Source organism: Haliotis rufescens, unplaced genomic scaffold (genome assembly GCF_023055435.1).
Source record: "Haliotis rufescens isolate VD_foot unplaced genomic scaffold, xgHalRufe1.0.p SCAF_3, whole genome shotgun sequence".
Lineage (NCBI taxonomy): Eukaryota > Metazoa > Mollusca > Gastropoda > Lepetellida > Haliotidae > Haliotis > Haliotis rufescens.
The window spans coordinates 64,564,649-64,578,870 of NW_025964001.1; the positions used below are offsets into that span (position 1 = coordinate 64,564,649).

The 14,222-nt window shown below is 46.7% G+C and overlaps 1 protein-coding gene across 1 annotated transcript in view; it reads right to left on the minus strand.

Annotated features, from left to right (window-relative positions):
- LOC124152821 (RNA polymerase II-associated protein 1-like) overlaps positions 1 to 14,222 on the minus strand; it is a 56,928-nt gene that overhangs the window by 21,859 nt on the left and 20,847 nt on the right. Inside the window, exons 13-18 of the mRNA XM_048403292.1 lie at positions 8,001 to 8,138; positions 7,238 to 7,307; positions 6,448 to 6,551; positions 5,303 to 5,358; positions 4,493 to 4,594; positions 4,018 to 4,170 (exon numbers count right to left, since the gene is read on the minus strand). Of these exons, the coding sequence (XP_048259249.1) occupies positions 4,018 to 4,170; positions 4,493 to 4,594; positions 5,303 to 5,358; positions 6,448 to 6,551; positions 7,238 to 7,307; positions 8,001 to 8,138 (623 nt within the window). The remainder of the gene's footprint in view (positions 1 to 4,017; positions 4,171 to 4,492; positions 4,595 to 5,302; positions 5,359 to 6,447; positions 6,552 to 7,237; positions 7,308 to 8,000; positions 8,139 to 14,222) is intronic.

Below are 14,222 nucleotides of genomic sequence, written 5' to 3' on the forward strand. Positions count from 1 at the left end.
CTGAAGACCTATTCTACCCCGGAATCTTCACGGGTCCCACGCTTATGAAGTTACTAATAATGGTGAATAGGTTCAAGTAGAAACACTTCCTGCTTGAGACTGAGACCATTAAAGAAAAAGAAGATAATTTGTCTTTTTCTTTTACGCTGATGTGCGGTGCCAGGAAGTCTTCGAGTTATTTGACGACTTGTTTAGTCATCTGGATAACAAAACTGGAATATATGCACAGAAAAATACATTATTTCCAGTGCAACTCTGTATCATTATGAAGTTTTTATGTTAAAAGTGTCATTAATACTTATCTTGATCATACTAATTTGATCATCTCTTCATATTCCCGATAAACAGTGGAAACCTCTTGTGCAGTGTTCCCAGTGAAAAGAAAGCATTTCACCAAAACACACCCCTCTCACGTGAGGCGCTGGAACCATACGACCAACCAGTATGACATATCACTCATTATTTTATCTTCCATGTGCAGATCACATCAGAGTGAGCAGGGACAGCAGGTGCTTCAGTGTATGAGTCAGGGGTCGTATAAATTCAGTAAAATCTAAATATCTTTTATGTTTGTATACTTATCCTACATTACTCCGTATTGCATTTACTGCTGTCTTTGACAGAGAGACGAACTGTGTGAGATCCAGCTGCTGAAGAAAGTTGTTTCCATCTGTACAGAAAGCAGCGCCTCCATACAGTCGGCACGTGACCCGGAAGTCATGACGTCACGTCAAAGCACATACCTGGGGTAACTGCTTTAAACATAACATCTGAAACTTCGTGGGGAGGCAGCGGAGCGAAGGGGAGGGCACTTAGACTTCGTAATGCAGGATAAGTATACAAATGTAAAATATATTTGGATTTTACTAAATTTTTTAACTTATCCTGCATTACTCCCTATTGCATCTTTATCAGACGGCACAGCCGGTGGGCATACCTTCAGATGTGAGCCATAAGAAACCCTCGACAAGGTCCGATGAAACTTCACCGCATATAAGAGATGACTGGAACATCAGCGACCGTTCCTGTCGAAGGAAACGAGAGTCGATGCAAAAGAGGGAACCCGAAATAGGTGACAGAAATAGAATGAGGCGGGGAAGCCAAAAACTAGAACTGCCCTAAGAGCGAATGCAGAACGCAGTAGAGCCCTCTAATCTGGGTGATAAACACCAGAGAGGTCAACGGGCCCCGCTCGGGGTATCGGAGAATCAGTGGCGTCAGGGGTTGGTGACCTGTTGGGCTACCACCAGGGGACCAAAGCTATGAATGCCGGCGACATCTTCCAAGGCTACATCACGATGGTAGCGGCTGGCGAAGACGGTGTCAGATCGCCAAAGACAGCCTTCCATGATCGATTTGAGGGAACAGTAGTTACTGTGAAGAGCCATGGTAGATGCGACAGCCCGAATGTTATGTGGGTTGTTAGCCTTGGGGGGGGGGGGGGGGGGGGGGGGGTCCAATCCGGTGACTTTACAAGCTTGGAGGGTGACCACCCGGAGCCACAGGGAGATAGTATTCTGACCTCGGTCTGCGATAAAGTGGAGACCGTAGGAAAACCTTCAGTGCCCTAATTGTGCATAATAAAAGCTCCTCATTATCGTCGGCACCCACAATCGACGAAAGGGGAGGGATGGTGAATGATCTATCAGGCTGTCCTGGGAGTTGATTCTTTGCGCTGAAGTTCCAGCACAGCCCAAGATGAACAGCACCATGAGTCCCCCGTTTGAACCGGAGGGCATGGAGCTCACTAAAACGGGCGGCAGTAGCCAGGGCCAGTAGAAACACCGTCTTCTTCTTTAGGTCGTAAAAGGAAGATGAGTGGAGTGGTTCGAAGGTAGCCTCCACATTCAGATCCCAAGCAGGCGGTCTGAACTTGGCTTTCTGGTCTTCGAGACGAAACGAGCGCAGCAAGGCCTGATGTTCGGGAATTTTCGTCATTCTCCGGTCATCCGGGATGGCAAGAACGGAGTTAATAGCGACCAAGTACGTGGAGATGGTAGAGTCTTTTATGACGCTGTCATCGGATCCTGGTGCTTGTCAGAGCAGAATGCCTGGGACAAGGACCATTTATCATCATACAGTCCCCGTGTTGATGGACGATGGGCTAAAGCAATAGCCTTGGCCGCTCTAGTCAAATAGCCCTTAGCTCCTAGGGCTTTCTGCAAATGTGCCAGGCATGAAGACGAAACCGAGCGGGTCTTGGGTGTGTCAACCGACTTTATGGGTGGAGCAGAAGGTTGGGCCACGCAGGAAGTTCCAGGGGATTGTCTCTGGCGATGTTTCGGAGGTCGATAAACCAACTTCTGGCCAGCCACCAAGGTGCAACCAAAATCAGAGTCAGGTGCCGAGTTGCCTGGATCTTTTGAAGAACCCTGGGAAGTAGAACCAGTGGCGGAAAAATGTACACACTTAACTCACTCCCAGGGAACACTGAAGGTGTCGACTGCTACAGCGGCCGGATCCGGGACCGGTGAAATGTAAGTCGACAGCTGGCAATTCTAAGATGTGGCGAACAGATTGATGTTTGAGGTGTCGATCGTTTGACAAAGTACGGTGAAGATCTCTGGGTGGAGCTTGCATTCGGTGGGAGCCAGGGAGTTCTTGCAGCCTCTTGGAGTCTTGAGCCGATGTGAGGAGGCCCAGGAGAATCTGCCATTGGCTGAGAGTTCGAGCCTGCTGGAGGGCAGGGTAGAGGTGAGAGAGGGTTTTCAACCACCTGTCCCTGGGGACTTGGGGAGGTCCTGGTCCATGAGAAACAGGCCCCTGATGAACTGCAGACGGAATGATGGGGTCAGGTCCGAGTCTTTGTGAAGGACTGCATCTGTGCGATGGTCTGCGACAGTTGGAGAACCTGTGATACTGTAGGAGGCTTGGTATCCATCTGATGCTGTGAACGCTGAGGGTTGCACGCAGATGTCTACTTTCCAGAGGAGGTGGGGGGGCCTCGTGGACCCTTCCATGGATGATAACTTGTTTTTGTGGAGAAAAGAGCCTTCGTGAAGGCAAGCCTCTTCACGAAAAGAGAAGATGCAAATAAAATTTCCTTGTTCTTTGCTACTGCTTGAAGATTTTCACCAGGGTCTGAAGGTGAAGTTGGCGACCTGCTCCTCTTTTTTAAGCACCCTTTAGTAAAAAGTCAGTGCTCCTTCTGAAGGATTAAGTCTGCTTTGAAACCAGAAGTTGGTACTCTTCCATGCTTTAGAAGCTGGCTTCGTGGACTCCTTCACGGATCACGACGCCAGAGGTTTGTTGAGGTGATGACCTTCACCAAGAGATGCTCTCTCGTAGTTGAAGAAGACTTTGATGAAGAGGAAAAACTGTTTTTCTCCTCAGCTTAAGGCCTGTAGGTTCTTACTGCATCAGGATGTAACAGCAGGAGACTTCTCCTCAGATCTAGACGAACTCTTCAGAAGAGAGTCGATGTCCTGTCTGACCAAGGAAGAACTTAGTGGAGGCTTGACTGCCTTACACTGCGAAGAAGGAAGATCAACTTGAATTCCTTCTATTACATCAGAAGGTCCGTCTTCTCATGAAGAAGGTGGAGGCATTAACCAACACTTCTTCATGGATGTCGTCTTCCTGTCTACTTCTCCTTAGGAGCACAAAAACTACCTCTCTCTTTTAAGGTGCTGTGTTCAGGAACACAGGACAAGCAGATAGGGGGGATTGTGTACTTTAAGTTAAAAAATATGATACTTTTGACAGAATGGCTAGGATTGCCAGAATAGGAACAAATTATCAAACTGCTTGTATGCACGAAAATGGGAGAGTGACGAGTCTAGCAGCTCGGTCACATGGTTCATGTGCGGTTGTGCAGCCCTAGGGTGTGTTCAGGTGAGCTATTTTTCTGTTCTCTGGGAACACAGTTCAGGAAGTTTCCATTACATTTTGGAAACGAGATGAGATAAGCAAAAAGAACGAGTCAGGATAAATTAAAAAACAAACCACTCAATACAAAGTTTATTTTGATAGGTACCCCACATTTACGACAACATTTGTTTAGTGTACAAGGCTTACCTCCGGACAAAACCAGTGGATGCCTCAACAGAACCAGCGACATTGACAACCGTCTCACAGCAAGCCAACATGGTCGCCTCCATCTGCTGCTGACTGGGACGTCCAGGGCTGAGGGCAGATTGGATGTTGCCCACCAGGGTGGAATAGAGGTCCCTGGGTGGATGATCAAGGAGACTCAATGTTTACAAGTGAGCAAGAACTAAGAACAACACGTTTTTAATACCTTCGAAATGTCAAACAGAAATTCAGAGCAGATGTGAAACACAATTAACACACGTCTTGATTTTACAGATCAAAAACATTTCAGACCTTTGAAATTTAGTAAATTAATGACATGATAGATACCACAGAAGAAAATGTCTGTGTATCAATGTTTCCCATGTATTGTTGCTTTATCTGAAACATAATTTGAGGTTTAGTTCAAGTCTCTATTTTCACGTAAAACTTGTCCGATTGAACACAATGATGGTCTTACAGATATGTCTGTGTTGCCAGGCCATAGGACAGACAGATCCTCCACACACGGAAACTGTGGGTCTGCAACATCTCGGCCTCCTCCCTTGGAAGCTGCAGATCACTGAAACAGACAACAGACTCTCTGTAGAATACTGAAACAGACAACAGACGCTCTGTCACTGACACTGACACTCAGACACAGACAACAGACACTCTGTCACAGACAACAGATGCTCTGTCAGACACTGAAACAGACAACAGACGCTCTGTCACAGACACTCGGACACCAGACACTCAACAACAAATGTTAGACAACAGACGCTCTGTCTCAGACACTCGAACACAGACAACAGACACTCTGTCACAGACAACAGACACTCTGTCAGACACTGAAACAGGTAATAGACGCTCTGTCACAGACTCTCGGACACAGACACTCAGACAACAGGCAGAGTGAGTGAGTGAGTGAGTGAGTATGGTTTTACGCAGCTTTCAGCAATAATCCAGTGATATCACAGCAGGAGACTGTGCTTCACACATTGCAGCCACGTGGGGGATCGAACCGGACCTTCGACATGATTGAGTGGACGCTATAACCACAAGGCAAAAACCGACCCACTCCCACCCTGCAGTCAAGGCTCAGGCATGTAGACACAGAGAAGAGATGCAGTCAAGAGACAGACAGCAGACTCTCCCAGAACTGATAGTACTCAGTACTGATGCTCACATAGTCAGGGGAGGTAACCCAAGATTGAGACAACAGTTGCTGTGGTAATGCACATCTGCAATCAATGGTCAACTTAGTCGACTGTGACAGAGATGAGATTACCTTGTTTTCACTGCCATATATCTCATTATTATGTCCTGTAGTTTGTATTTTGAAATCTGAAATGAGAGAAAAGAGCAGATGTTATTATTGACTTTTCCAATAATAATCATAATGACCAGATGACTAGTCCAAATGACTAGCTAAACATTTTCCAGGAAAACAAGATTCCGACCTCACAGGGACATTTGGGTAAATAAATGCATGCTAAATACCATATTCTACGTAATAAGCGACCCGCTCTAATAAATGCCCACGGCGATATTTGCTAATATATTGGCTAGTGAACAATCCCAATTAGCATCCCTTCCGATTGATAAATGTACACAAGACTTATTTATTCGTTTAAAAAACGTTTGTTACATGCACCGTTAATTATGGGCAATTAAATTCTGGAAAAATATATCTGTCGTATATAAACATTTCAGGCTGTCAGCATAAACCACTAAATTTACGATCTTTCAACTGTTGTTTTTCACCAAAATAATATTCTAATAAGAGCCCCCTATTTATAATTTTGAGCGCACCCTGGGCGCTTATTATGTCTAATATGGTAGTTATACTTCATTTAGTGAAAGAAAAGCAAAAAATACAAATGACGTCAATACGGTTTTGTGAATGTGACAGGAATCTTGTAACTTGTGTCTTTCTCACCTGGAGATATCACCATCATCATCATCATCATCATCATCCTTTCTTAACTTACATAATCCTAACATACAATATAGACATCGGACATAGATCTCATTTTCATATCCCCAATACCTCCTCAAAAGTCATACAGTTGCTTCAGTTCAATATAAATGGACATACTATTCTTCTTATTATCATTTTCATTATTACAAGAACGATGTTCGGTCCTTCACAGGGCTACAGGACAGGGTCATATCAGAGAAGGAAAAGTAGCAGGGGAAGCTGATGAAAGAACAGTCAAACAACAATTGCCATGGGACAGTTACCATGGTTACGATTTCCAAATATGACCTTTTTGCATGGAAACAGTAAAGATGTGCTAAGCATTTTTCCAGGTGGATAAATACATTCCAGATGACACAAATTTATGTCAACTTTATTCCTCCATGTTGTTGAGGCATAATATTACCATATGTGATACAAGTTTATTCCTCTGTGTTGTGGAGGTGTATTACCATGTGTGCCGCCATGTTCCGGCCAGCCTGGCACAGTGCCGCCACCAGTCTCAGAGCAGCAGTCAGCGGGAGACCATAGACACGAGACAGCTGGGCATTTGAGTCTGGCAATGTACAACAGTGGAAACAATCACACACGGTCAAACTTGCCAGAGTTCATCAACAATGACAGTCACTACAACTTAGAAAACATGATACAGGTATGTATTGTGATAATTATATCGAAGGTGTGTTTGACTTTAGGAGCTTCAACTTGTTTTTCAGCAATATCATGAGGTTGGAACAAAGCAGGGCTTCACTCACTGCACTTATGTTGGGAATAAAACTCAGCACCTTGGCACAACAAACGAACACTTTAACCACTTGGCTACCTGACTGACACCCACACAAGGTAATGATAAAAGGGAGCTAATTTTTTAAATGAAATTTATACATGAGTGAGTGAGTATGGTTTTACGCCGCTTTTAGCAATATACCAGCAATATCACGGCGGGGGACACCAGAAATGGGCTTCACACATTGTACCCATGTTGAGAATCGAATCGGGTATTCGGCGTGACGAGCGAACGCTTTAACCACTAGGCTACCCGACCTCGCCTATTTATACATGAAAGACAACCGGAGGCCACCAAACACTATCATGCTGAACATTTGCCATATTGTTTGAAGTAGAGTTATAACAATTTTCCTGCAAAACATCAGGCAGCATATATGCCTCTGTTGACATGGTCAGACATTCTCAGTATTCACGTCTAGTATTGTGTGAACACCCATGTGTCATGTCGCTCACCTTGAGGCTCCCAGGCTGTGGGCAGGAACTCTAGAAACACCACGTCAAGCAATCTCGGACAATGAACTATCTTTTAACAGAAAATAAAAAATGTTGCAAATTTTATGTCCTTAACCATCTTCCTGAGGCAAGGGAGTTAAATGATGTAAGAGTCCAGTTACCACCCTTGCCGAACTATGCTGGAATTTCTTGGCTTGATCGTAGGGCCACCAGTGGCTATTACAAGTTATGTCCCTTCTATGTCCTTCCTTTTGACCAATCAGATTCCACCTCTCATCTCACTTGCATTTGCTTTAAATAAAATGTCATCGCCCAGTGAAGACGATCTGATCAATAATCAAGATCTATATTGTAACAATGGGTCTTACTTGGCAAAGTGCATCAAATCACGTGAGCAACTTGATTAAAAACATGAAAAGATTTGGAAAATATCTGTTGACGCTAAGTTGTCGGTACACATGTTTTGCAAATCCTGCAATCAACGGAAAACTGCACGGCAGTTTACGAACCGGATGTCAATTTCGTTAAGCGAAAGTATAACTCCATAATTCCAGCCTAGTTCGGCAAGGGTGGACACTGGACTTTTATACTTAGTTAACTCCCTTGCCTCAGGAAGATGGTCCTAAACACAAAAGAAAGAAAAGTATTACACACTCCAAAACAGTCACTGGCCATCTTAACAAAGTTTCTCTCATCTAAACTTCCACAAAAGCAGTGTTAGAGTCTACTTAATGACCAAAATGCAGATGGCGAGTCCCTGTACCTCGTACGCCAGGCCAGGGGAGTGTTGGGCTATCTTGGTCAGCATATCCAGGACCTGTAGCACAGTCACGGCCTGTGGTTTCCGAGTCTCCAGTACATGCCGCAGTCGCTGGAGCAGCACCATTCGGGACACCAGGCCCTGCAATAAACACACATAGTTCAATAAACACACAGTGTTTGATAAACATCCACAGATGCATAGACAACAGGCCCTGCAATAAACACACAGTGTTCAATAAACACACAGTGTTTGATAAACATCCACAGATTCATAAACAGGCCCTGCAATAAACACACAGTGTTTGATAAACATCCACAGATTCATAGACATCAGGCCCTGCAATAAACACAGTGTTTGATAAACATCCACAGACTCATAGACAACAGGCCCTGCAATAAACACAGTGTACAATAAACACAGTGTTTGATAAACATTCACAGATTTTTAGACAACAGGCCCTGCAATAAACACACAGTGTTCAATAAACACACAGTGTTTGATAAACATCCACAGATGCATAGACAACAGGCCCTGCAATAACACACAGCGTTCAATAAACACACGGTGTTTGATAAACATCCACAGATTCATAAACAGGCCCTGCAATAAACACACAGTGTTTGATAAACATCCACAGATTCATAGACATCAGGCCCTGCAATAAACACAGTGTTTGATAAACATCCACAGACTCATAGACAACAGGCCCTGCAATAAACACAGTGTACAATAAACACAGTGTTTGATAAACATTCACAGATTCATAGACACCAGGCCCTGACACAGTGGTTGATAAACCAGAGCTCCAGATAAGCTGCGTATCTGCGTGAAATACGCATCAAAAATGCAGAAATATGCAGTAAAATAAAATCCAAGCGTATCAAATACGCAACGCAGATTCGCTACAAAAATAAAACTTGTGCATATCATCAAAATATTGTGACGTAACCCTGCGTATTCGATTAGCAAACCAGCAACTTATTTTGAAATTATATACGGACATTCCGTCAACCTTGCCAAACTCCATGATGACAGTTACATCATGATCATTTTCCATTACACTTTCTTGTGGAAGTGTCGTGGTATTTTTGAGTCCTATAAAGCTCTCGAACCCACACGACACCAGTTTGCAGGGACTAGTTAAATAGTGTTTTTAAATATTTAACTTAAATACCCACATGTGTAAAAACTAGTGGGTAACAGAAATTTTTACAAACCTGTAGTGGTTATGAATTCTCTGATGAAATCCTCCTTGGGGCACTTATTGCATTTTCCTTGCTCAAGAAAATCTACATGACATAGTTGTAACCATTTTCCTTAATAAAAAATGTTACCACACAAAAAACTTCGTTTTTGTATGATATACGACCACCCTTACGGGGCCTCACCCCCAACGGCGCCTCACGCCAGGGGGAGCAACTCTCACCCAAATCACTTTCCATATGTCAAATGCTGACGGAATGTGGGGAGGTGGGTGGCCGTGCCCCAAGGAGGATTTCATCAGAGAATTCATAACCTCTACAGGTTTGTAAAATTCTCTTTCTGATTAAATCCTCCTTGGGGCACTTATTGCATCAAGGCAGACTCCCAAAGATAATCTAGGAAGTGGCATCCGTCAGCAACAGGCGTAAATAAATACATCGTATTTGATTATTCAACAGAATAAAATATTGAGTTCAATAAATGGAACCAACCTTATCGTGAGGCACCACCGTCGAAAGGGGGGGCTAGAGACAGGGCGTGGTCGACCATATATTATGATAAAGCCTGTTTTTGCGGCTTGTCATAAGTTGAAAACTCGAAACACCTCCCACCCCCCCACACTTTTTTTGAACAAGTGATATAAGGGCGTAGATCACGAGAGACCATAACCAGCGCTGAGCTAGGCCAGAGGGTCCCCGAGGATCGAAGGAGTGCGTGCGCAAAATACGAGTATTATCGAGTAGTAAGGACTGATATTTATCGACCGCAGAAGATAAAATCCGGACCATTACTGAGCAGTATAACCGGAAGACTGTCTAAAATCTCGAATGCTCAATCAGCTAGAGATTAGAACTTTGCCCAGTTCGGAGAACTGACTGACCAAACCGAGTACGCTCGCTTGAGTGTTTGTCGAGTTGGTAAGGTTTGATGAATCGTGCTTGGCTGGCTCCAAATAGCCGCGGAGCAGATCTGCTCAATGGGCAGAGCTGCGGCGTACGCTTTTGACGCAGCCACTGCTCTAACCTAATGAGCTTTCAACCTGGTAGGGGGGTCCCTGCCTGTAAGCGTATACGCTGTACAAATGGTTGAAACTATCCACCTCGAGATAGATTGTTTACTCGCAGGTGAGCCAACCTTCCTACCGCAGTAACAGCAAAATAGTTGGTTATCCTTACGGACACCCATATTTCTGCTGATATAGGCCTTGAGAGTCGTGCGGACATCCAAGACATGAGCATGTCTTGCAGTGGTCCCCGACGAGGAAGGCTGTGAAAGAGCAGGTAGCTCAATAGGAGCCGTTCACGTGGAATCGTGTGCGACCCTAGGACGGAAATAGTCCGGTAGACGAAAACTGACTGTCCCGGTGATATTTATCGACCCCATGGAAGACAGTTATTTTGGGATCGGCTGACATAACACGAATGTCGCCTACCCGTCTGCCGGACGTTACCACCACAAGGAACGCCGTCTCCCAGCTCAACAGCTGAAGAGAGAGAGACGACAGATCCCGAAAGGAAGGACCGGACAGCCAATCGAGAATGATTGACAAGTCCCAAGGGGGACTGATCCGCCGGACTGGCGGTCGGATCCTGTCCACACCTGCTAAAAAGCGCTGCACTAATGGGTGTGCACCCAGAAGTGCCCCGTTGACAGGGACGTGAAAAGCTGCGATAGCTGTAGAGTACCCCCGGACTGTTGATGCGGCCAGGCCGTCATCTAGTCGTGACTGGAGAAACTCAAGCACGGATACGAGATCTGCAGGGATCTGCAATCCCTCTATCGACACACCAGGGCGCATAGCAGGCCTATCTATCGTACTGAACGTTTGTCGAATCCCTCCGCGAAGCCAGTATTGTGTCTGCAACTCGTGCAGGAATACCGCTCTTTTGGAGGCGATTCCTGACAGTGGCCAAGCCACCCATTGAATCCTGAGATTCGGGTGGAGGGCCCCGTTCTGGGATAGGAGGTCCGGTCGTAAAGGTAATATAACAGGAGGCTGAGCCAGAAACCTGAGTATTACTGGAAACCCACTCTGCGCCGACTAAAGAGGTGCCAGGAGCACAATTAGTCGCGCAGGCTGAGTGCCTAGCTGAGACAGGACCTTGGAAATCAGAGGTACTGGGGAGAATGCCCACAGAACTGTCCGTCCAATCTAGCTGAAAGGCGTCCGGTGCCACCGACCTCGGGTCGTGGACTCGTGGACTGGTTATTTAACCCAGACGCAAACAGATCCACCTGTAACAACCTGTATAACAGGGAGAAAATCCCGAATATCCCCGGGTCGAGCCTCCACTTGTAAGGAGCGAGGATCCGGCAAGACAGAGCGTCCGCACGGACGTTGTCCACCCCCGGGAGATAAACAGGTAGCACCCTGATATCGTGAGAGTCGCACTATAGTAGGAACTGCCACGTCTTTCGTCGAAGCGACGGAGGCGCCGTTCCCCCCTGCTTCCAGATGTAAGTCATCGCCGTTTGGTTGTCCATCTCTAGACGAACCACTTGGCCATGAAGCAGATCCGGGAAGCGTTGGAACACCAACCTGACCGCTCTCAGTTCTAGCACATTGATATGCAGTTTGATCTCCTGCTGGGACCATAGTCCCGAGGCAGTGTGATCATTCAGAACGCCTCCCCAGCCGGAGAGTGACGCGTCTGTTTGAACTGTGAGAGATGGAACGCGAGTGATTCCCGACCTCGGTCCACCACTGGAGGTGTGTAATGAGCCACTATACGGAGTCTCGAGCACAGTCTCGAGATCTTCCGAGTTCGCCCAAAGTCGACGGAGTGCTTGTTGAATGGGACTCATTCTCAAGCGCGCCCGCCAGACCAAATCCACTGTCGCCGCCATGTTGTCCAGTAACTGGAGCCATGTACGAGCAGTGTGACTTGCGCTTAAGGGACTTGATATCTTGTGACAGAGATACACGTCCTCTCACCGTGTTGAAATTAGCCACTAGGAAGACTAGATTCTGAGTGGGGCTCAGATCTGACTTCTTGAGATTGACCATCCACCCTAGAGGGATCAGAATATCTATCACTTGTTGTGTAGCTATCTGACTCAGGGATTGCAATAGAGCTCTTAGTAACCAGTCGTCGAGGTACCGATGGCAGAACCGACCTTTTGACCTGGCCACTTGAGCGGGAATCAACATCAGCTTGGTGAACACCCTCGGGGCCGTGGAGATCCTGAATGGTAGAACCCTGAACTGATAACACCTCCCGTCGAAAGAAAACCTCAGGTATTTCTTCTACTCGGGGTGTATTGGTATGTGGCGTATTTTAAGTCTATTGACGTTAGCCATTCTCCTGTCTCGACAGTTGAGATCACTGTTTGGTGACTAGGAAACAAGTCGAGTAGAAGCCCTCGCTTTCCTGTCCCTCGGGACCCGGTTCGATCGCAGCTTTCATAAGAAGTGCGTCGACCTCGGCACGGATATCCACTAGTGAAAGCCTTGGCCTTGGAAGAGGCGTCTGGCTTCGCTAGGGAAAATTGTGCGTCGGTAGTGCACGGGCCGGCGCCCACCACCCCTTTGCTGGGGAGCGACCTGAGCCAGAGCCGAAGCTCGGTCTCGGATCGACCCCGAGACAAAGGGAACCAACCTGGCTCCGGGCTAGGTATCCACTAGTGGAAGCCTCGGCCTCGGAAGAGGCGTCTGGCTCCGCTAGGGAAAATTGTGCGTCAGTAGTGCACGGGCCGGTGCCCGCCACCACTACGCTGGGGAGCGACCTCGAGCCGGAGCCGAAGCTCGGTCTCGGATCGTCCCCGAGACCAAGGGAACCCCCCTGGCTCCGGGCTACGAAACAACTAGTGAAAGCCTCGGCCTCGGAAGAGGCGTCTGGCTCCGCTAGGGAAAAATTGTGCGTCGGTAGTGCACGGGCCGGCGCCCGCCACCCCTCCGCTGGGGAGCGACCTCGAGCCGGCGCCGAAGCCCGGTCTGAGATTGTCCCCGAGACCAAGTGGCCTGCCTCGGCCGACGCCGGGCATATCACAAGGTCTCGAAGCCGCGTCCGGCGCCGACAACGGGGAAGGCTCGGTCCGCATCTCCTCTCGGAGCTGAGACTTTACCTCCTCCATCATCGATGCCATCTGCGACTTAAGTAACGCAGAAAAGTCTGCCAAAGACAGTGCAGGAGAGGGTGCAGTGCTTACTACGGGGACCCTCGAGCCTTCTCCCCCGGCCCCCGGAGAGGGAGCGGGGGAGACAATCTCGGCAGCTTTTTTACCCTTTTTAGATGGGGAGGGGGGGGATGTCTTAGTAGATCTGATATCTACCCCCGCCTTTAATAGACTTCTATAAAGTGGAACAAGTCAACTTGTCTCTTTTTGGGGGCCCCGGGGGGTAAAGGCAATGTCCTCCGCCAGACATATTAGGCAGCGTTCGCGCCTGTCTTAGAACAACCCGTACACAGTTTGAAGGTCTTGTAAACAAGACCGTAATTTCTGAGGTGGGCGGGAAGGGTATTAACGTGTATCAGTGCGATATAAAGATCGGAAAGATACGTGCATAAATTGTGAAACTAGAAGCAAAGGCGTAATGTCGAATGCGATTTGTAACGCGATACTAATAGCCAATGTCGTAGTATAATTATAACACCAAAGGGGTGTGTTACGCGCTAAGGTGTAAAACCCGTAAAAAAGGTAAGTGTAGTTTATGAATTAACACACCACCTTGGGTTTTGTAAAGGAAAAAATTGTAGACCAATGCTGTATGATATAACAAAACCCCAAGCCGTTTCTTAATGGCCTTGGTGTTACATGTATCAGCCCGTGGAACTACAATATGGACGCCATTACGGCCATTTGAATTCAAAGGTACCGTGCACGTGGCGTTTATTACAACTCTATAACTTCACAATGCGAGGTATTACGCCTTTGCAATGAAAGAAATGTACCATACATACAGTTTGGTCAGCCATGGTTCTTGTCGAACGACAGATTTTTCTTATTTTTGTCTTGTGTGAAAAATCAACATGTCTGTCTCTTACAGATGACATAAGGAAAGTGATTTGGGTGAGAGTT